The 23,668-nt window shown below is 35.2% G+C and overlaps 1 protein-coding gene across 1 annotated transcript in view; it reads right to left on the bottom strand.

Moving 5' to 3' along the window:
* ROBO1 (roundabout guidance receptor 1) overlaps positions 1-23,668 on the bottom strand; it is a 380,724-nt gene that overhangs the window by 107,498 nt on the left and 249,558 nt on the right. Inside the window, exons 4-5 of the mRNA XM_031672309.2 lie at positions 483-603; positions 2-140 (exon numbers count right to left, since the gene is read on the bottom strand). Coding sequence (XP_031528169.1) covers positions 2-140; positions 483-603 — 260 coding nt within the window. The remainder of the gene's footprint in view (position 1; positions 141-482; positions 604-23,668) is intronic.

Below are 23,668 nucleotides of genomic sequence, written 5' to 3'. Positions count from 1 at the left end.
CCTGGACTTGGGCAGCTCTCCGTCATCTTTCCTCCATCGAACTGTAGGCACAGGGTCACCTCTGGCCTCGCATTTAAATTCCGCACTGTCATCCACCGTGACTGCCAAGTTACTAGGTCTCTTCACAAACGACGGTCTCTCTAAAATTAGAAAAAGTCATCTCACAAAAAAATGAAGATGAGCAAACCAAGAACCATTTTAGATGTCCAGTAGGAGCAGATTTATAATTTAAAATACTATTTAGAAAATTATTTCACAGAGTTCCCTACCTACCTAGGTTTGGTGTTTCCTCCTAATTTTCTTCCCATGTCTTGGCTATTTTATCTCAGACTGATTTACTGATTCTTCCTCGCTTTTTCCCATCCCCCAAAATATTGGCTTATCTTCTAGAACAGGTCATTTCTTTCTCCCTTGTATAAAGATACTAAATAATAACAGGAGATGAGCTCTGCAGCAAGCAGATCAGAGAAAACTGCACTTACCTAAAACCGTTAGCTCTGCTACTTCACTCTCACGTTCCCCAACCATGTTGGTACCAACACAGACATATTTGCCAGCGTCACTTTTGCGGGTGTAAGTAATCATGAGCTTTCCTCCTCGTATCTTAAAAAAAAGTTTCACATGAATACAATTAAAGTTGCTTTAGCAATTTTTAAGAGATCTTCATAAGTGAAATCTACTTTCTCAGCATGTCAGCAAAGCATAATTATACCAAAGAGTTGATGTATAGTTTTGCTATATTTATAGGGAATAACTTAAAACAAAATTTATTCCAAAGGAACAAAATAAAAGAGGCAAGACATTTTCACTTACCTACATTTCTTGTAAAGTTATTATATTCTGTATGACTAGAAATTTGTGTTTCCAAACTGACCAAGTTCTTTCATATTATTTAATTAAATGAAAACCAAAAAAACTGCATGAACAATTTGGTTAGCAAGTGGAAAAAAGGAAAAGGAAATTCTTAATACCATATGATTATAATTAACATGTAAATACATTTTAGCTATAAGTAATTTCAAGGAAGCGTATTTTAGAATTAGAAGATGTGGAAATAAAAATGTCTCTAATGAGTTAATTTGCCAGAGTAGCTTTAAAGGAATAATTTTCAAAACATTGCAGAACCTGACATGTCCTAAAAAAAAAATCAAAGGTGTTACTGATGTTCAAGCAGTTGCTTGAGGACTTAGAAGGCTGACACTGAACAGATCCCACTAAATCATCTGGAAAGTCATTCGGGTACACTTAATTATTTGAAGAAGAATTAATTACAAATGTAAGCAGACTTCCAGTACAACAAGTAGGCTGAAGTTAACCATGAATTGGGATGCAGATACTGAGCTATCTTTACTTTATATGCTTTTGGTGGGGAGTGGAGTTCAATTACCCATGAATATCTATAATGCTCTGAACCTCAGAAAGGTTTTGTCAGGGATAACTTCCAGAATGTTTATTCATGGAGGTTTTGACCTCACAGTTATTCTGTACAGCGTACAAATTAAACAAAGGAGGAAAGAAAGAAATATAAAAAGAAAGAAAAGAAAGAAGGAAGAAACCATTCAAATAGAATTTTTTTCATCTTACACTAGGAGTTTATTGAAACTACTGCTTTATAAAGGTGGGGTCCCACTGGTTTGGAATGCCTAAATTACTTTATTTCAACCCAGACGCCCAAACTAGATATTCTGACCAAGTCCTTATATTATAGGACAAAACCAAATATTAATAGAGCAGTATTCATTTTTGTGGCTTTAGAATTTGGTATTTTTTCAGCCATTTTATTAAACAAAAGATCATGATTCTCTGGGTGTCATCATAAAAACCATCCAGGGACTTTTTTCTGCATTGTTCATGACTCCATCCCTCAAGCCTAGAAAAATGCCTGCATATAGTAGTCACTCAAAAGATTTTTGTTGAATGCAAACTGCTCTTTTAGACAAAATTAGTCTGTTACTCAATGAAGCCCTTCTATAAAGGCTTATGGCAGTTACAAGATATATTAATAATAATTTGATTGTTTTCATATATATACATGTACCTAAATTTTCAAACAGCATAACACCAAGAAAGAAATAAATGTCACATGAAAAAAAATATTCCAAAAGTTAACTGCTGTCAGTACTTTGTGAGCATTTTTTTCTTTTTCCCTCTCTCTCTCAATACAGACAAGATAAATGTATAGATATAAAATATGCAAGCACATACACACTTTTACTAAAGTAAAATCATATGATACATGTTATTCTGTAAGCACATTTTCAATTCTGTAATATCCTAAAATGCAGAGAGGATTCTTCCACAACAAAGAATTATCACACCCAAAACGTCAATAATGCTGTGGCTGAGAAACTTTGTTCTAAAGACCTGGCCTAAGGATAAATGCTGGATTAAAATGACAAAAGGAAGGAGGGGTTAAAATTAGGTAATACCACAAACACTCTATTAAAAAACAATCATTAGGAGTTTGGGATTAAGAGATACACATTACTATATACAAAATAGATAAACAACAAGGACCTACTGTATAGCACAGGGAACTATATTCAGTTTCTTACAATATACTGTAATAGAAAAGAATCTGAAAAAAATATATGTATGGACATGTATAACTGAACCACTTTGCTGTACACCTGAAACTAACATTGTAAATCAACTACAATTCAAAAAAAAATTAAAAATCATTGCTAAGACTCCCCAGATTAGTATAAATACCCTCACTCAACTTCCACACCATTAATAAGACAATTTCATAATAAAACACTACGTTCCACTCCAAACTCACTGGTAATAATGGTTAAAGATCCCCAAGTGGGAGTTACAACTTTAATGGAAAACTAAATAAGTCTCAGCAAACCTGGGAGAAACTTACTTCCTCTGAGGATGATAGTGACAGAAATTGACAAAAGTGAAGGAAGAAACAAGAAAAGTACAGCAAACAGAGAAATACAAAAAATAATGGATGAAAATGGTTGTCTTCAGTTTCTATAAGTTCAAATTGCTTTTGGCATTATGTCAATGGCTGAACTGAAATAGAGCCAACCAAAAGCCATAATTCTGTTCTCTATGGTCACAAAGTGTACTACGTGGTGGCCTGTTCTTTTCAAGAAACCAAAGAACAGAAAAAACCTAATGCTATAACCCTGATCAAATATAACACACCAGCTTTAAAGCAGTACCTACTATTAACAATCACCATTTTTTGCTGAGTCATATAAAAATATTGATTGTAAAGGGTGACTTTATACATTCTAAATCTTCATGCCCCTTTGTAAACCCAAAATTGACATTTCCTCTCTCCCCACAGAAAGGAAAAATATGCCTAACACATACAAGACACTATAAATGTGAAAACAGCAGTATTTAAAACAAGCTAAGAAATATTTCTTGGCAGGTCTCTTCCTGCAGCTGAATCTGACAGCCAAATTGTAAACCTATCAAAAACGAGTTTCTGTAACGAACAGACACAATGTTAAACACTGCACTGCCAGGTAGTGGAGAAGCAGAACATGTTAAACTTCCAGACAATATGCTGGCATCTAGCCTATGTCAGAAATCCAAGGCAGAGGTCCCACTTCCTCATTACCATCCACCTTACCAGCCCACAGTCAGAAGCCCACATTTCCATAAGCTCTAGACAGTCCTTAAAGGGGGGCCCCAGCTATCAACATACTTGATGAAAACAAAACAGAAAAAGGTCCCACTGGTGTTGCTCCTTTTTGGGAAGGAGACAGAGGAGGAGGAAGGAGAACGTGGTAAAAATCTGAAAGTTTCAAATATCTTTCTTTACACTTTATATTTTTCTTCAAAACAGTCTCAGATTTTTTTTTAAAGTGTTTCAGTGACATTAAAGTACAGAATACCTCAATGTATTTGATATACAGGACTCTCATATACCAGTATTTTCACTTTAAGAAACTATAAACGATTATTTTCTTGAGGGGTAAAAAGGCTTCTCCCCTAATACTTAAAGACGTCTCTGAAGTAGTTGAAAATCTCTTCTAGAATGCTTTCATCTCCTTTATTGCATTGTTTACTGAGTAAGAAGATAACATAGAAAAATCAGGTATGAGATGTAGCTTCTCAACCAGAAGTGAAGACAATCATCTCATATTTCTGGCAAGCATGAAAAAAACTAGTCAGAATTCTTATTTTTAGAATAAAGAAGGAAAATTATCTTTGCACACATAGAATCATGCTTTCTTTTTAAAAAGTAAAGTAAGTAAGCTTTTTGTCTGGTTATTCTATGGCATAAACAGCTTACCCTGCAGTCAGTCTTAAAAAATCAGAAATAAAGATGAACTTCAAATGAACTCCTTGTCATGTCTTCATTTTCTACCTTAAAGCAAGTCAGATGAGTTGCAGTATCTATTACACAGTTTTTTTTTTTTTTCCAGGCATCACCCCCACAATGTTATCCATACATCTCTAGGTTAAGATACTAAACCAACTGGGGCTAATTAACTAGTTTGGCTACACAAAATCTCTTCTGCTTTTAATTACATTAACCTAATGTGACTTGAATTCAGCAGACCAAAAACGAAACCACTAATTATATTAAGGGCTTCAAAGATGATTTCAAATTGCTAACCACCAAACTGTCATATAATTTATCTCATTTCCTTTAATAGATTTTGCATTGAAAATCTGTGTTTCTTACTATCAATTCCATTTTTATAATACATCCTAACAATGGACAGAAACATACTAATTTAGAATGTTAAGAGAAATATGTTTAAATAATATACATAAGACACACAAATAGGTGTCATCATACCAATGAGAAATTGTGCAGTACTTAATTTTTACAATTTTCTAAAGATTAAAGGCTCACAAACATTCATGGATAGTAGCAGGGTTAACAGGAGTGAAATTTTTAAAGCATCCAGGTTTAGAATTTTTTTTTTCTGAAAGGCTTGATTTTTCTTTTTGACCAGTGTTTTCATACTGCTTTGCAAAGTAAATGAGACAAGAGTTTTTGAATTATAATCTAGTGCATTATCCTTTAACAAGTCACTATGAAGTCACTTTGGGCAGAATATCTCTTCCTAGCAGTGCTGTCAGTTCTGCCTGGATCTTTGACCTACAGAACAGATATCAAGCTGTTGTGATCTGGAGAAGTACCTTGCACGTGTTTAAGACTTCTTAATGACCATGAGATGTAGGTACCCCAGATGGCTAGTCAGAGCCCCTAGACATTCTCCCTGGTGAACCCAGTGGCAGGGCAGTTTTGAATGGTCCCCAAGGGCTCCTTTCAACAGAGACATGTAAAGAAGAGTCACAGTAACAGCTTTTCTTTCTTTAACATTTAGCATTAAAACAATAACAACAAAAACAAACTGAAAAAAGATATCTTCTTTGATCAAGGAAAAGAGAGTGGGAGGAAGTGGAAAGATACCGTTACTCTCCAACCTGGCTGCAAGAGTGGTATCAACCTTTAACGTAAACAATTCAAATTGAAGCCCCCATGCCCTCTAACACAGACTTCTGGACCTTTCAAAAACAATTATGCTTGATTGCATTCTAAATTAAGCAAAAACACTGGTGGTAGTGTAATTATCTTGTACAAATGATAGGCAAAGGATTGGATAAAATACATGTCTCATGGCAATCTAAAAAAAATTCTAACCGAGTAAAAGATAATTCATGTAATTCAGATCTTACACAATATCAAAGAAACTACAGTAGTTCTTGCTTGGCAATGTTTCTTACAGTCCCAGGTAAGAACAATTCAGTTCAATAAGAACAGTTGGTAAAGAAACTATGTCTAGAATTAATTTCATGTTTTTACTAGTTATGGTTTAATATCATATGTAGGTACTTCATATTTCTGACTATAAAAATTCATAATTCTCTTGTTTCACTCTTTGGTACCTAAGTTTTAATGGAGTTAGTAATCAGATAAAAATTTAAATTTTTCAAAAATCTCTGCTATCAAAAACCATTGATATAAAACAATTTATATCTACTACTCTAGCAATAATCAACACTTTTCCTAAGTGTAAGAGGAAGTTTCAAGAACTTAATCTTTATTCTATTTATTTGTACTAATCTTATCACACAAAAATGTTTTTAAAATGATATCATGTATTTTTAACAAAATGAATTCATACTAAAGTCTCTAACATAAGTTTTATTTTAGATAAATCTATAAAACTAAACCAGGATTAGCCACATCACAGTTCTTCCTGGCTAACAAAGTTTATTTCCTTTCTGCTTTTCATAAAGGCTACTGTCTCTCAATTCATTTGCCAAAAAATTTCAATTCTCCCTATTCCTATTTCATTCTTGTTGACAGATTCTGAGAGAGAGAGAGAGAGACAGAGGGAGAGATTGAGAGAAAAGAAGGAGGAAGAGGAGGAGGGAAAACAGGAGAAGGGGGAAGGAGGAAGAAAAGAAAGGAGAAGAAATGCATTGTTTTAAATATCTCCCACTCAAGTCTCTTGATGAGATGTGATCTGGTTTCATGCTGGCCATTCAAAGGCTGTAAGGTAAAGCTGCCATGTACATGACCAGTTCAATACGGACTTATGACGGAATGAGAGCGACTCTACCCCACAGATGGGTTAAACTAAGAAAAACAGATTGTATGCTAATATTTACACTTTTAAACTATAGATTATAAAAAAAAGAATTAGTTAGATTTCAATCACACACATTGTAAAATATTTTCACCTGAATGTTACTAATCCACTTATTTGTCCATTCTTATGTAAAGCCCCCTTCCTCTTTACAGCCTAGTTGACATTCATGAGATTTGCACACAAAAAATCTTGTACAACAAAAGGATGCCTGGGTAAGGACATATACAGTGTAAGGAAATAGGAAACTGACAAATTGAAAACAAATGACCATTCTGCATTTTCCCTGGCGACGTTAAAAGGGACAGCATTACAAGGAGGAAAACTTAACTTACTGTAGGTTTTTCAACTGTTCTCTTAGGAGTGGAATAGAGAGGAAAAACAGGCAATTAGAATCTCTCCACTGGCGTTCGATATTTGCTTGGGCTCCGTGCATACAAGAGAACGTGATCCAATTTAATTTGTTTGCTGGTACACTTTACAAAACCATTTAAAAACCAACATGATTTCTGCCAGGAGTTTAAACACACTCGATCATCAGAGAGAAGCAACAAGAGACATGCAGAAAAAGCAATTATCCCAGTGGGAACACGTGGCTCTCTACGCAGCTTGGTGAACTGCCAGCTGAGAACACAGGCCTGGGAGAATTGCTGCCGTGGACTATGGCAGCTGCATTTCTCTGTTATGTTCATTTCTCCTGCTAAACTTCTCATTTCTTCCTCATAGCAGTTTATAAATTGATAGTTGACTGTTTGCTGCTGCAGAAGCACACCTATGATAATTTGATTACAGACTACATCAGGAAGAGCAGAATTGCTAATTGCAGACAAGTGGGAGCCACCCCGCAGAGAGACGGCGTTAAGTTAAAGAAAGGGGATGATTTTCTTCATGAAGGTATAAATGACTATTTTTCTCTATCTAGTTTGTATCACTAGAGGAACTTTCCATGAATCCTAGTTTTAACAAGAAATAGTCGAAAAAACACACAGTCTCATTAAAACACACCTATTTTCCTTGCGTAAGTGTGGCTCCAAGGCAGTCTGAAGACTTGGGTTTGGCATTTTCTCTTGGATGCCCAATTTCTTAAGCCAGTCAACCGGAAAAGCCACCTCTAATTTATTGTACTCCAAACCAGGGCCAGACAACTGCTGAGTGCTGGTGAAATGGAGAGCAGATGAAACAGGGAGGCTTTTAGCTGATTCCCCAGGTGTCTGGTTCCTAAGTCATTAAGATCAGAACCCCAAAGTGAATCCTATAAAAAGGAGGCAATATAAAGAGTGGTTCTGGAAGAAAAGAGCCTAGGCTAGCTCTCCCCCCAAATAAGTAAGTAAGGTGATTGATTTTTACCTCTGCAAATTCTACATATTCCATGGTAGTACTCTGCATGCATATGAAAAATTAATTTAGTTCAGAGCCATTAAAGTTAATGTATTAGTTCCTTCACAGGTCTCATGAAACAATGTCCTGCTGTTTTAAAGGTAAAAACAAAGTCTTATGGGCAATTTTCACTTTCCTACGAAACCAGGATTGCTTTTTATCACCTCTTCCAACCATCTGGCTATAATTCTGAATTTACATATAGTCACTGTTAGGACAGCCTGAAATAAAAATCTATGGAGGAATTATGACTATACTCTAGAAATAAAGATGACAAATGCTCATCATATTTGAGGGGAGAAAAGCTCGTTTTCAAACACTTGGCTCTTTTGAGTTACAAATGCACCAGCTGAAAATACTTTTCAAACAGTAAATCCTTTTTCTCACCACGGGTTCTTATGCTTAGTTTTCTTCTACAGTTTTGGTCCGGTGTGAGAATTTCCCTCACCACCAAGTTCCTTGCGAAGATAATGCCTTTTCCAGAGACTGTATTTTGTTATTCTTGAAATTTAAATTCACTTGTAGTATAAAGAAGACATATAACCATGGCAGACAAAGTCAAACCAAAGTTGAGTATGTAAGGGATTCTTGGATTCAGAAATGCAGAATGACTTTATGGAAATTAAGTAAGGAAAATTGCTTTATGGCAATATATTTGTAATCTGTACAAATAAAAAAAGCAACAAAAGTGTTTAATGCTGTTTATGAAGATTCTATATAAGTAGGAAGACCCCTAAAGTCGCTACAAATTGAAATAAACACTCATTCCTGCTCTGTGGTATTTTAATCTAGAAGAGTCAAAGGAGAACAAGAAGAGACTTGCAAGTGACAAGCTTAATTGATTAATCAGAGTCAGGGCTCAACAGACAGGGTCAGAGATACAATATCCATTTGGTCCGTTGCTTCATTCTCTTTTATTGATCACAAGACTATGCCGGGACCTAGCTCACTTATTTGGCAAATGTGTGCCTCATTTTATGAGACACACAATAAGATAAAAGACAAGAACCCCCTCTCAACCACCACTGCATGTTTATTGAAACAAATGAAAATACATCCACATACAACTTAAGAGAAAGCAAGTTGGGTAATTTATACACATGAGAAGAAAATAAAATCTTGGAAAGAAAGGTCTGAACTAAGGCTTAAAGGAACTCTTTTTGGTGGGTTATCTTAACCTCCAGAATTACCCACATGTACTTCTTACTGTTTCTTGAGAACTGATGGTTACCTTGAGAACAAATAAGAAATAAAAATAAATGTATTCTGCCCCTTATATTTCTATAGTTATCTGTGAAAGCGAAATAAAAGAGAAAATGTCTATCTGAAGAGTACTTCAAAAATTGTTTGAAATGATACTGGTTTGTGATAATCTTTCTCAGCAATAGTTCTGTTCCACAGTCAAGACAAAAACAAACTGAACAGAAAATGCAGTGCAAAAAGTATTCATGGCGTGATGGGTCTCAGTGTTTTGGATTGCTCCCAACCCTAAGGCTGTAAGTTACAAGGTTTGAACTGTAAGTTCAAATTCAGAATTTTGTGAATCCTCAGTTGCTTCCATACAAATCTAAGTAGGAGGTTTCAGCATTAAGTGGTGGGAAAGGTTCTGGCGTTAACGTCACTGGGGAGATTAAGGAGCAAAATGAAGTCAACCCAAAAATTACTGCATTTAAACAATAATCTGGGATATTATTATTGTTGTGATGAATGAGAATCATGATGTAGGAACATGTGCCATGTACCTGACGTTGCTGCATGCATCACCTTTCATTTTTACAATAGTCTCACAGGTGAGGTATATTTTTCTATTTGGGGATGAGAAAACTAGTGCTCACAGAATGTCAGAAACTTGCTCCAGGTCATTTGGTAAGGGGATTGGAGCTCATTCTACATAAATCCCAAGTAAAGCTTACACAGTGCACTTTCTTTTGGACAGAAAACAAGAGCTCGTATTTTCTGTGCTTCTCATGCCACAAACTACAAATTAGCAATATCTTGCAAATGTACAGACTGTGAGACCCAATGGCTTGGCAAAGAACTAGGTGCTAGTGGTGGACCTCCCTGAGTGCATTAGATTGATGGCCTTCCTTCCATTACATCCCATATTTAAGCCTGAGTGATTGGGATAGCCGACCTAATTGCCATTAATCTATCTAGCTGCCAGTGGAAAAAGACATGCATGTTTACGCTTCACCTACGCATGTGTTCTTTGCAGGAGAGATCTAACTAGGTAAATAGCTTGCATTAGTTCCTCTAACGGAGGAATGGCTCTTCTTTTCCCATAAATACGTGTACTTATTACTATGACATATTTAAAATTTGAACAGAATATTTGTAATCTTTCCTAATAAAGATGAGAAAATCTGACATGATTTTTTATAAGCATGATGCATGGAGCAATATGGTGATGTGATCTATCTAGATGAGGGAAGAGTGACACCATGAATGTTAAAAGGCAAAGAAATAAGAAATAATGGATTCCTTAGCAAATTCCACTTTATCCACTCAAGGAGACAGAGTTCCATTATTTTCAACCAGTATTATACAGATTGCATTCAACTGCTTTTGAAATTTTCCCATACAAGATGATACTTGAAAGGTGACTCAACCATGAGCCTGTTTCTAGTGTGATCAGCCTTTTAAGCTTGGTGATTCCTAGATTTGTAAGATTTAAGAAGAAAAAACCTGTGCCATCTGTTAGTAATTGTGTTAATGCACACTGGATTATTTTACAAGTGTATGATTTATCATATTATCAAATTCTTCAGGCTTAAGGAGATAAAAATTGAAGTGGTCAGATGTTACCAATAGAGGTTTAGTACTTTTAAAGCAACTAGCCTTTAAACAAAAGGAATGCAGTCAGCATTAGATTAGAACACATCAGCCCCAGCATAAGATTTGGGATTATTTTTTGGGAGGGTGTCTTTAAAAGTGACAATATGAACAAGATGGAGAAGTAGATAAAACTGATTTTAGCCAATTATAAATAATGAAAAAGAAATCCCAACTCCTTTGCTCCGATTAAAAGTAATTTAAAATTTAAAGGCTTAAAATAATTTCTTTGATTTTTGCCTTTTGAACAGTATTTTAAGGAAAGAATGCTGTATAATCAAGAGCACTTTTGAATTTACTACTTTTTTTTAAAGATTATAATTTATTCTTCCTGTGGTAAACAGAAAAATAAAATTATGTCTGGGCCATCGTGAGCAAATGCCAAAATTACAAGCATTCAGAAAAGTCAAATTTTTTAAACCAGAGAATTTACCTAGAAGTATTCTGATATATAGGCAAGATTTATAAGCAACGTTTTAAGATAAATGTTAAAACTATATCTTTAGAGAAACATTTCATCTGTGATTAATAGAACACCGAAAATAAAATAAACTGGTTAGAACAGCATCCTTGAAACCACAAAAGATTGTACCTTTAATTTGGCAAACTACTTTAACCTATAATTAAACAAAGTGCTCCCAGACAGTAGTAAAATTCCACTAGTCCTTGGTTATTTGGAGAAATGTAATGGCTTGATCAAATATATCAAAGTGCTTGGGAAGTGAAGAAACACAGCTGCTTGAGTGAGCGTGCATTACCAGGGGACAACAACGTTCGTAAGTCAGCTATCTAAGTTAGGGCATCAGGCTAGTTTGAAATTCCTTCTGCGGGCTCTGACTCTGACCATGGGTGTTCGTTCTGTAGCGTTATAACACTTCTGGTGGTAGACTGTATTGATAATGACATCGAGTTATGAGCTATAACTTTTTTAAGCTGATTACTCAAATTTCTGAGACACTTTCTGCTTTCTGGAAGATCTACCTGGACCAGGGATCACGGCTGCTGAGCAGCAGCGAGCATCACATTAGGGTTTGACCCAGGGAATTCCAGGAGTTGGTGGAATTCCATACTGAAGGCGGCTAGGCAGATCTACTAGGCACTCCTCTATGTCTTCAAATGTCGCTTTGGCTGAAACTAACATTTTGGGTGGGACTCGATCTAGGAAAAATTATTCAGAACTGTTGTTGAGAAAGCCTACTTGGAAACAAAAAATTCAGAAGGTGAGAATCATCTCAAGAGATTTAAAAGAGTATTGACAATCAATATGCAGCACAAAGCAGAATTTTAAAAAAAAATCAACATTATACGACACCAAAACTGTTCAAGAGTATTCTGATTTTTCACATATGTTGGGAGTTGGGACTTTGACTCATATGGAAGTTCATTACACTTCTTAGAGGAAACTTTGAAATCTTAGAGTATATTGTTTCCTGAAGTCACCAAAGATTATTTGCTAAACTAGAAAATATTTCATCTGGCCCTCCTTAGCCTCTGCCACCTTATCTCTGCATCCCAACGTACTTGCCCCCTCTCTGTAGTACTTGAGTCGTTTTACATGGATTTTTAAGGATTTTATTAGGAATTACAACTAGGTGTCTCAAGAAACCCAGATGAATATGGGCATGTAGACTACAGAGCCCCTAAAAGTGTATGTCACAAAGGAGACTCACATATTTGATGTATACCTAAAAAACTGATGAAAACAGGATATACTCCTGTATTTTATTAGTATTATTTTTGTTTTATCCACTAAATAATTCAAAAGAGTTCTTTTTCATTCTGCAGTTAAAAATCTCTGGTCTCTCACCTCTCCAAATTATTAATATCAATGCAGAATGAACACTAATGGGAAATCAAGATAAAAGTGCTTACAATAACATCTTACCATGAGGCTTGTTATTGTGAGTCCTCAAAATACTATCACTATTCTGGTTTGATTCTCATTATGACCCTAATAAATACTCAGGGAATATTTTCAACAATTAAAGGATTTGACCAAGGTCTAGTTATTAATGCAGTTTCAAAAAGGAGCTTCAGACATCAGAGGCTTTCCCAAGATGGCCATAAATTAAGTTTAACTTGTTATTTAAATGACTGTAATTTATTTTTATTTTTGGATATGATCCAGAGGAAAACTCTAAGACTCAATCACTTAAGATGAATTTAGATATGTTCCTAACAACATACTTGGTAAAGCAAAAATGTGTACAGAATTATTAATCAAATTGACACAAGACCATGTTTGTACCTAATAGATAAATAAGCATGGAAATCATTGAATAATAATATCTTCCACAACTGGTACTAAGATAAGAAATAGAATTTAGGACTCAAAACAAGTAGCAAAATTGCATGAAATGTATTGAGCAAAACACTTTACTTACAGATTTTTTGTTAGGAAACATCTTAATCAAATTTAAGTGTTGAGAAGATTTGATCAGTTTGTCATGGGAAAAATCAGACCAGGCATTGAGTGGTCTGGGTCTTACTTCTGACTCACAACACAGATCCAGTAGATGACTCAGGGAAAATCAACTCCCCTGCCTTCCCTTTTCTTCTTAAAAGTGAAGGGGCATGAAAAAGAATATAAAAACGAATATATGTATATATATATGCATGACTGGGACATTGTGCTGTACGCCAGAAATGGACACATTGTAACTGACTGTACTTCAATTAAAACAAAAAGTGAAAGGGCTTGCCCATTTACAATCTCTCAAATCAGCTCCATCTCTAAGATTCTGTGAATACCTGTAAGTCACACTTAGAGAACTATATTTACTCACATAATTAACCTGGGTAATAGCTCCTCCTTCTCTTACTGTTAAGCCAACGAAAATACATACTTTAGGAAAATGGTGTGGATGATACCTCCTTCCCAATTTATAAGGGAATAAGAAAATGAATATACAAGTGCATATGGAAATAATATCAGGTATGTTCAAAACAGCAACTTTCCAGTGCTGGGTATGCTGGAAGACATTATTCTGATTTATATTTCATTCATTTAATATTTCCCCAAGAAATATGTAGTGAGCTCCAACCATTAGACAGACACAGGGAATACAGCTGGCCCTTATGTAATATACATAAGACATTATGCATATTAGATGAGTAATATATAAGGAATGATTTGCAACAGATTAAAAGAGAGACACTTAGCAAAAGGAAAGGGAACAGACAACAGGAAGATAAGCCTAGTGTGGAAGTGTAAAGTAGGGTTTTGTAGAAGTCTCCTCCTCAGAAGTTGCCTTTAAGGTGAAACTTAAAAATGAGTGAGTCAAACCAAGAGGGTGCAGGTGTCAAAACATTCCAGGCAGAGGGAACAGGATAAGCAAAGACTCTCATAGTTTGGTACTGCAAACTCCTGGTACCCAAGCTTTTAAATGCACATCTAACACACATGTAATGAAAAGCTAGAGCAGCACCCAAATAAATACTCACTAGAATTATGTTTATGATGAATGTTATCATTTAACTAATTTGTGCACTAGAACTGAGAAGCCCTTAGTTTATTGCAATCCTCTCACAAGAGTACTTGGACTTCGCAGGTAGGTCTGAAATGCCTGGCTTTCTTTTTCCTAGTTTCAGCACCCAGACATGCTGAGCATGTGTAATTATTTAAATAGACTTACGAGTTTTGGGAAAGGTTCAGGATGTTCCTTAGGAAGATGAAACAGCCTCTCTCAACTGGCACACCTCATCTGAATCACAGCATTTCCCAGTTCCCCTAAGAACTGTCCACAACTAGAACTGTTCTAGATGCACACGGGGAAAGTCAGCGCATACACACCGTGGATGCCGCAGGGCATCAGGGCTTGATTCTCCTGTGGAATCCCCAGTTGATGACTGCATTTCACAATGAGGGTGTGTGCAGGATTCAAATTAGTTTCTTAATATCAGTATTAGTCTAAAAACTTTACTTACTCATAATAGTCACCTACAGGAAATAATCGTAGTGATTCTGTAGAAATTGATTTTCTCACAGTTGTGAATCATATGTAAATAGAAATTTAGATGAGCCAAAAAATGCTGACTCTATTGTAATATACATATGTGGTCTTGTTTATTCAGAAAAGCTGAAACTGTGGTCGCACAGTTTCCCATTTTCCTTTTCCATCAAGGTTTCCATTTTAGGCAGGTATACCAGCAACAATACCGATTACTAACATGATAGAGACGTCACCATTTAAAACAACATCTAACCTGTATTTTCTTATTGAGTTCTCAAGACACCGTAAACCGATATAGGTATTATGAGGCAATTCATTTCTCGGATGGAAACAATGAAATCTGTAGAGATAAATGTCCATAAATTCATGCATTTAATAAGTCTTAAAATCTGAAGTTATAACGTGATCTTACAGTGTATAAAAACTATCTTTAATTTTACTAACCCACTGTGTTTCAATTCATAGATTTGAAAAGTAAGTGTGATAGGACATAAATTTACTTTTCAACTCACTTCTTCAGTCCCATGATTCATATTATAGATGTATATTTTGATTAACTTGTATTTAAATCATGAATATAATTTTTATTCTTTCAAAAAGCTAAAATATATAATGTGGAAGACTTTATGTAAGATGGACAGGGAAAAAAGTTCTCGTTCAATACACCAGTTTCCTCTGACTTCCACACAACTGAACTACATATTCATTTTGCAGGAACACAAACTTAACTTCTCAGGGAAAAGGCGCCCTATGACATCAGCTGCCTTAAGCATGCTGATTTCCTGCAGGGAAGCAGAGGGGAAAAGGAAGCAACAGACAGTGAACAATGAAAGAAGCTGGAAGACCAGAGGAAAGCACTGATTGAAGGAAGGGAGGAGGAGCAGATGGCTGAGGAAGGAGACATGTGGGAAGTGGGGGGAAAGGAAGCAATTGGCAAGGAGAGGGCTGAATGCCAAATTTATGAAGGATCTGGAGGACACTGGGGATTTGGATGGGATGTGAGTCAGCTGCTTTTTACCAAAATACCACACCAACAAGGGAAATCAAAGAAACCTACAAAGACACAGAGGAAGCAGAAAAGGATTGGAAAAAGAACAATGACATATTGCATTCAGACGATCATACCTCTCAGCATGGGGAATGGGAAGTGTTAAATAACTTTTTATGTATAACTTAATTTTTCTCCTAACTTTATTAATGATTTTTAGGTCTTTGATTTGCTTATGAAAGGAATAATATACACACAACTTTTCTCTTTAAACTATATTTTCCTTGACCTTGTATGAATGTGATTTCTTATTTATATATAAATCAATTCCTTTAAACTATCTAGTCTTAGGGTGACCAGCTGTACCAGTTTTCCCAGAAGTGAGGGGTTTTTTTTTCCCCTGCGACTATAGATTTTCAGTGCTAACACCAGGACAGTCTCCTGCAAACCAAGATGGTTGATTATCCCATCTAAGTAAAAACCTTAAGAAAGGGATACTAAATACCCTGTGCTCATCATGTTAAAACACATAAATGCTGTGAAATTTTTCACACATTTTCAAAGGGGAATGAATTAAATCTTAATGCAGTTATGTGATAAGCATATGAAATTGACAATAAAATGGTTTCTGGCTGGAGTAAGGCTTTGATGAAAATAAATAACTTTTAACAAAAAGTATTTCTTCATAATCCAAATTATTTTTTCAATTAAGTAACAAAAAACCCTGTAAGACACAGAATATCTGTAGCATGTTGCACTGAGGACAGATAGGAAAAAGAATAAAAAATTCAAGGCATAGCTTATTTCAAAGAATAATACAAGTCATTCAAAAATGTTTATGTCACAAAGCCACATTCAAAGAGGATGGAAAAAGCATGTATTATTCATCCCTAAATTTTAGCTTAAAAGCTAAGAATTTCAAACATGAAAAGATGAATGTCTTTTAAACTCTTCTTTTAAATACTAAAATGAAATAATTCAGGATAAATGACAGTCGCAGATTATTTGAAAAAACTTCCTCTGGAATTTCAGAATTGAGTCCAGACAGATCTTACCATTTACACTGTATTGTTACTATGTTAGTTTTTACAATATTTTATTCTATTTATACAAAATTGCAAACTACTACATCAGTATTTTCTTTCACTTAATTTCCTATTTGTTTATATAATTTCTTACAGTTGTTTAATTTTTCAGTAATGACTCTTAACATGTGCATAGCTGATGATATTAGAACCTAGCTAATCCTCAATTTGGACAGTTAACTATAAAGTACATTCAGTTGAATCATTCTCTGATTCATTCTCTTTTAATATAACTCCTTCTTTCCCTAAATGCCAAATAGTGAACAGCCATTTATTCTCTTCTTTCAATAATTTCCTAGTATCTTTTGAGGTTAGACCTCTAGTGTCCAGAATAAATAATTTTAGTTTATCTGAACTATAACCTTTGGTTGAGCAATAACCTTTTGTCAAACTTGACCATTTCTGTGCCATCTTTTGTGAAACTACTAAACTTCAAATTTTATAGGCCTTTGCTACGTTACAGTTTTTATTACTGGACATAATATGGGCTGATTCTCAAATGTACCAAGCTTAGTTTCAAGACCATGGTAACCTCCACTGTGTGAACTCATCTCTCCAGAACCTCACAAACTTAAAGACAGTATTTCATGGTGGGAACTAAGAGTTTCTGCCACTCTGAGATGAAATTTGAGATTGATAGCAAATCAGAGTCCTTATATATGCAGCAAAATCTATAGAACCTATAGAAAATGTTATCAGTAAACAAAAAGCAGATGTCCCCACAGCCAATTTGGAGTTAAACACTGAGTCAATGACATTTTAGTATTTATGTGACAGGGCTGTTGTCAGGATAAAATGGGTCAATATATGTAAAGGGCCTAGAATCGGGCCTGGCACAAAGTGCTACAGTAAGTGTTTACTATCATCATTAACATCCTCCTCCTCCTCCTTCTCTGCTCCAGAAGACTGAATGGACAGGTATAAGCGTGCTATAATGGAAAGAAAATAACTTATTCACTGAGTTTTAAAGGAGATTAAATGAGATAATATATAGTATCTGGTGCATGGCAGGTGCTCAATACACAGTAGCTATTGTTATTACTATGGTAGATTAGTAAATTGTTGGTGTTCCTACAATAACCATTTCCAAACTTGACACATTTGTTTGAAAAATTTCAGCTTGAAAAAAACTGTGTGGTTATTTTTTTCAATTTGTTTTCATGACAGACTTAAGCAGAAGAGCTGTAACCTTGCATAAATATTTATTGCATATTTACTGTGTTCCATGTATTGAGAATTTACTGTTGTTCCTATAAATATTAATTTTGAATCCAAACCAAAAGATTTAGTTCCTAGTCTAAGTCATCAGATCTCATATGCAAATATGTGCAGCTATCATTTCCTTTTGTTAAAATAATGATATCAATTTGCTATCTTAATTAATCATATGTTGAAGTAAACATATAGTTGATCTTGTCTCATTAGTTACCACCCAGGTACTACTGGATACATTAATATTTTAACTTATGAATACATTTGTTCCCATGCTCATAAATGAATTAATAAGTTTTCTTTATAAGATAACGTCTATGAGAGATGAGCCATTTCCTTCTGTCTTTATACCTGCAATTCCTGTAGCTACCACCAGGAGGATGTTCATTTCATAGAGAACCAATAAAAAGATACAGAAAACTGATGATGCCTCAGGCACTGTGTAATTATGTGACCCTCAAAACTAGGCTGATTTATAACACACTTAACTTTCTGACTAAGGTAACAATATTAAAATTAGTCAGGTCAACAAATATAAAATAAATGGCAAATTTTTAAGTAAGCTTAATACCCCTTCACAATGTTTTGGCATCAGTAAATTTCTCTTTTCTCTTTACAAAATATGATTCACTGCATTCAGAAAACTAAAATCACACTTAAATTTTTCTTGAGCTTTCTTGGGTCTACTTGTTAGCTTCTGTTCAACATAATACTATAACTGACAATCTTTATACATAATTAAGCTCTTTTGTAATCTAGGAAATTACTTGTGATATGTACTTTCAACTGTATTTATCTTTTTCCTTAATTCCAGGGCAATTTTAGCTTTTTGATTGAACAGAAATTTTTTCCCAATATTTGATATTAATATTTCCCCAATTTAACATTCTAACAGTTTTTCACGCTTAAAAAATAATGTTGAATTTAAATACAATATTTCCAAAATGTAGTGAAATAAATCACTTTTTGTAAAGTACACCTGAATGTCAGTCTATATCAAAAAGAAATCTTTGGTTCTCTGATCTATCTCTATGAGAAAACTTCATTTGTTAATAATAATGGTTATGACTAAGTCTCAGACATATGAAGTAAATTTATTTAATCCAGCCTGCCAGTTAAACTACTTCTATTACTCATGCTAAATATAAACACTCAGGTTTAGAAAAAAGAAAAGAAAGAAAGAACCCTGGAGACAACAAACATCATGTAAGGCCTGAGAAACACGTGCCAAAGAGTTCTAAGAGCATTTCCTCTTAGGTAGGAAAAGAAGAAAATGCTATTTATCTTTTCCTGGTTTATAATCATCATAGATCTAAAATTTGGCTCAGACACAGGTCCATGCAAAAAGAAATGACTTAAGAGCATCAAAAAATACAGGTGCAGCTACAATTCAATTACATATTTCCCTTTTTGTAGGGTGTGGCTTTGTTCTCACAGCTGGGAGAGTCGTACTTTAACTTTTCAACAAAGAAAGCTACCACATTAAAGAACTCTAGGAATTCCTATAACCAAAAATGTAGCAATAACCATGCAGTCTTCACTTGCCTTTCATAAAGATGTTATGTGCTTTAATCTCCTGCTCGTCTGTACTCAACACATTTGGCAAAGTATGTTAACAATAGAAATGAAAACAATCATTTGAAAACAAAGCTTAGGAAAGAAGAATCACATAAAATATCTAATAACCAACATCTCTTAAGAATTTCCTTTCAATTAAAAAAAAAAAGGAACCAGAAGTAACACCAGGCATTCTGTTTCTGTTTTAAGTGTTTGTTTTAATTACTCCATTTTCGTTTTGCCTAAAGGAAGAAAACCAAAGAAAAACAATTATGATCTAAGTAAGAGCAGTAATTTTGAACCCAAACTGCTGATTTTTAATCTATTCATTTCCCTGCATGTATAAATGTGCTTTTTACCTCTAGTGTTTTATCAGTTTAACAGTCATAATTTACACAAAACACACAGATGGTCTTAGAAATAGTAGAAGTTTCAGATGTTACAACTTGTTAGCATATGGAACACTATTGTGGATCACCATTTTGGCAGCATTTAAAGGATTTTAAAATTATTTATACATTAACATCCTGGCGTCATTTCATAGTCGTAGGTTACTGCAACTTAAAATTGTTTGATTCCTGATCAGAGGTAGTTCTTGTATTGACTCTAAACTACTAATGTGTAGGGGAATTGGTCCTTTAATTACAGGACAGCACCTTCTGGACAGCAAAAGGTAAATGGAAATCCTATAATAAATTAAACACTTCGGTATAAACCATAACATTTCTTCTAATTCAACATATGACATAACAGGAAGTTTGAAGGATTTTTTAAAAATCAAATTTACCATAGCAGTTTTAACTGTTAATGTCACAAAAAACACACAGATACACATATGCACACACACACAAACAAAACCTTTAGGATTAATGGAGACTTTTCAAAATGTGAGACTATAATCACTTTTATTTTTTAACTACTGTATTAGATGCAACGTAAAAAGAATTGTCTATGTAATTCCCACGTGTCTGATTTCAGTCTTTCTGATTTCTCTCGAACCAGTTCAGTAAGTTTTAACCTTCCTAGTCCACTGAAACTGCTTGTCAAGGTCATTAATGACTGACCACCAAGTTGTCAAATCCAATGGTCAAGTCTCAATCCTGACATTACTTGATTTACCAGCTGCAGCTGACTTAGTCACTGCCACCTCCTTAAAACAGTCCTCACTTGGCTGCCCTTCGACTTTTCCTCCTTTCTCACTGTCTGCTCTCTTTTCAGTCTTCACTGCTCTTTCTGCCTCTTCTCCCTGAGAGCTAAACATTGGACCTCTTTTCCTTTCCATGAATAATCACCCTCTTGGTGATTTCAGTCTCCTGGTTTTAAATAATATGCACATGCTTATGACCCCCACATTCATCAGGATAGGCTACGTCAGCCTGCAGTAAGAAATTCTCCATGCCTCAATATAACAAAAAATTTATTTCTCATTCATTCTACATGTCCACCATGGGAAGACAGAGGTGTCGGGTAGAAAGGTCTGCAACACATAACTCAGGGACCCAGGCTCTTTGGGTGTCCTCGGCGTTGTGGCTGCACTACCTGGAACATGAGTCCTCCTTGAGACAGAGAGCACTGGAGGCTCGCTCACTAGTATTTAATGTCTTTAATTTTCACCCATAGCTCGTGAGGCTGAACTAGCCCGAATGGGTCTGCCCTGTAGCAAGGGAGCTGGGAAGCAGCCTTTATCCGCCCGGAGGGAGGGCAGGCCTGCACAGTAATGAGTACTTGTTACGGCTACCACAACTCGAATTGTTCTCCAGCCTCAACCTCAACTCTGAATTTCTGACTCATGTTTCCAACTGCCTATTTGACATTTATACGTGGATATCTCATAAGAATTTCAAAATTACAGCGTCTAAAACTGAGCTCCTGATACTTTCCACCCCACATCTACTCTTTCTACAATTAATGGTATCACTGTTCATGGTGTCTCTACCTTTTCAGTTGCTCAGACCAATTGATTAAGGTAATCCTTCACTCCTCTTTTTTCACAAGCCACACCCAATCTGTTAGCAAATTCTGTTGGCTAGTGCTTCCCAGCAGATCCAGAATATAACCTCTTCTCTCTATCTCCCTCTGAAGAGATGAGTCCAAACCACCATTTCCCTTTTGCCTGGATAACTGCAAAAGCTCCCATTGGTCTCCCCACATCTGCCATTACCACCCTTCACCGTGGACTCCAGAGAGTGGGGGATTCTGCTGAGAAATCTCTGATGCTTTACACCTTGCTCAGAAGAAAAAACAGTTTACAAGGTCTGTAAGGTCCTACGCAGTCTGGCCAGTGGTCACCCCGATGCTATCGCTACAAATCTCCCCTTTGCTCACTCTGCTCAACCCACACTGACCATTCTGCCTTTATTTTCCCTGTGAGAGACCCTGCTTTAGGGTCCTTGAACTTACTGTTTCGTCTCCCTAGAATATTCTTTACCTAAGTAACCTATCTAGTCCCCTCCCTCAATTTTTTCATGTCTTTATATGAAGCCTTTCTTGTCATGCTATTTAAACTTGAAATTCTACCCCAATTCTAATTAATTGTCTACTCCTTCATTACTTTATTTTTTAAAGGATTTACTATAGTCTAACATACTATGTGTTATACTATCTATTTTGGTTTATCTGCATACTTAATTGCAGAATATAAACTCCAGAATGGCACTCACTATTTTCTGTTTAATGCTGCACCTCCAATGCTGAGACTTTTATCATTAATTAAAAACATATCATTAATTTAAAAATTTATCATGTATTAAAAACAAATAGGTAATCAGGAAAGACAAGAGGGAGGAGGTGGATAATAATGGTTTCAATGAGTTTGAATTATTAGGGCAAGGAAATGGCAATTACAGATAATGGTCATCAAATGACTTAACATATGTTTTTAAAGGGAAAAAACTATCGTCTTAATTGTGCATGAATCTAAAAGGAATCTGTTATCACTAACAAGAGAAACATTTGATCTTAGAGTCTGTTCCCCTGTGCTCTTGACTATTTCCAAAAATCAATGTTTCCGTATTTAGTTCACTTTGCTATGTGGCTTTTCAGCATCTCTTAAAAGCAGAGCTAGGTCCTTCTCACCCAATTTCTAGAATTAAAAAAAAAATTCTTTGAGAGACTCATTCTAATTCAGATCAGTGCAGGAAAAATGTTTGATTTTCTTTCAAGGTCTCTAAACCCTTGTCCACCACACCCTTCTCTGTTTTTTATTTTTTCTTCACTATTTAATTTTCATGCTAAACTGATGACTGGTTTTTCAGAAACAAGCAAGCATTTATTAGGATTATGTGGTCTGTGTTATAACTTTGTTCTTCTGCAACTTTAACAGTGACCTTTTCCTTACATATTCTCCTGAGAAACTTTAAATCTTGGCCAATAAATTCACAGTAGATAGAGAGTATGTGCAGAACAAAGAAAACAGTAAAGGGGGATGTTGTACAATCACAGAATCAATGAGAGCTCGGTTATTCAGGTACTTTAGTAAACGCCGCACGAGACAGAAAAGGCAAAGAGGTCTCAGAATTGCTACTGCCAAGAAGAAAACATATCATTTCTTACTACAGACAGTGCACTTCTCTACTTTCAGGGCTCTGAAATCCAATAATCTCATCACACTATTTTATTTTGGAATGAGGTGAATCCCTCATTAACCATCATTCAGAATGAGATTTGATTTTTCAGAAATTTTGAACTCTTGTAGAACAGATAAGCAATTTCAAAAGGACAGAGAAAAATTCTGAAGTGATTTAGACAGACTTCTGGAAATATACTCTGTTACTGAATTTTTATTTATAATTTTTTTGCTGTCACACCTGGAAGTGTGATAAGCCCAGAGCGGTAAGAATAATTATGTCAAGCGTAGACGTGTTAACTCTAAGACATCAATATAGAAATTATAGTTTTCTCTTACTAAATTGTAAACTAAACAACATGCATCTTCCTCACTTAGGTATATGTCAACACAGGGAGAATTGAAATGTATTTATTTTCAAAGAAGATGTGAAAAATGGGAGATAATGCAACCCTGTCTTTAAAAGCACCGACTCACTTTTCTCTTTTTCTTTGGTGAAGATGCACACAGTTAGATTTATA

The sequence above is a fragment of the Vicugna pacos genome, chromosome 1 (assembly GCF_048564905.1).
Source record: "Vicugna pacos chromosome 1, VicPac4, whole genome shotgun sequence".
In the NCBI taxonomy this organism is placed as follows: Eukaryota; Metazoa; Chordata; class Mammalia; order Artiodactyla; family Camelidae; genus Vicugna; species Vicugna pacos.
This window is presented reverse-complemented; position numbering and strand designations above follow the sequence as displayed.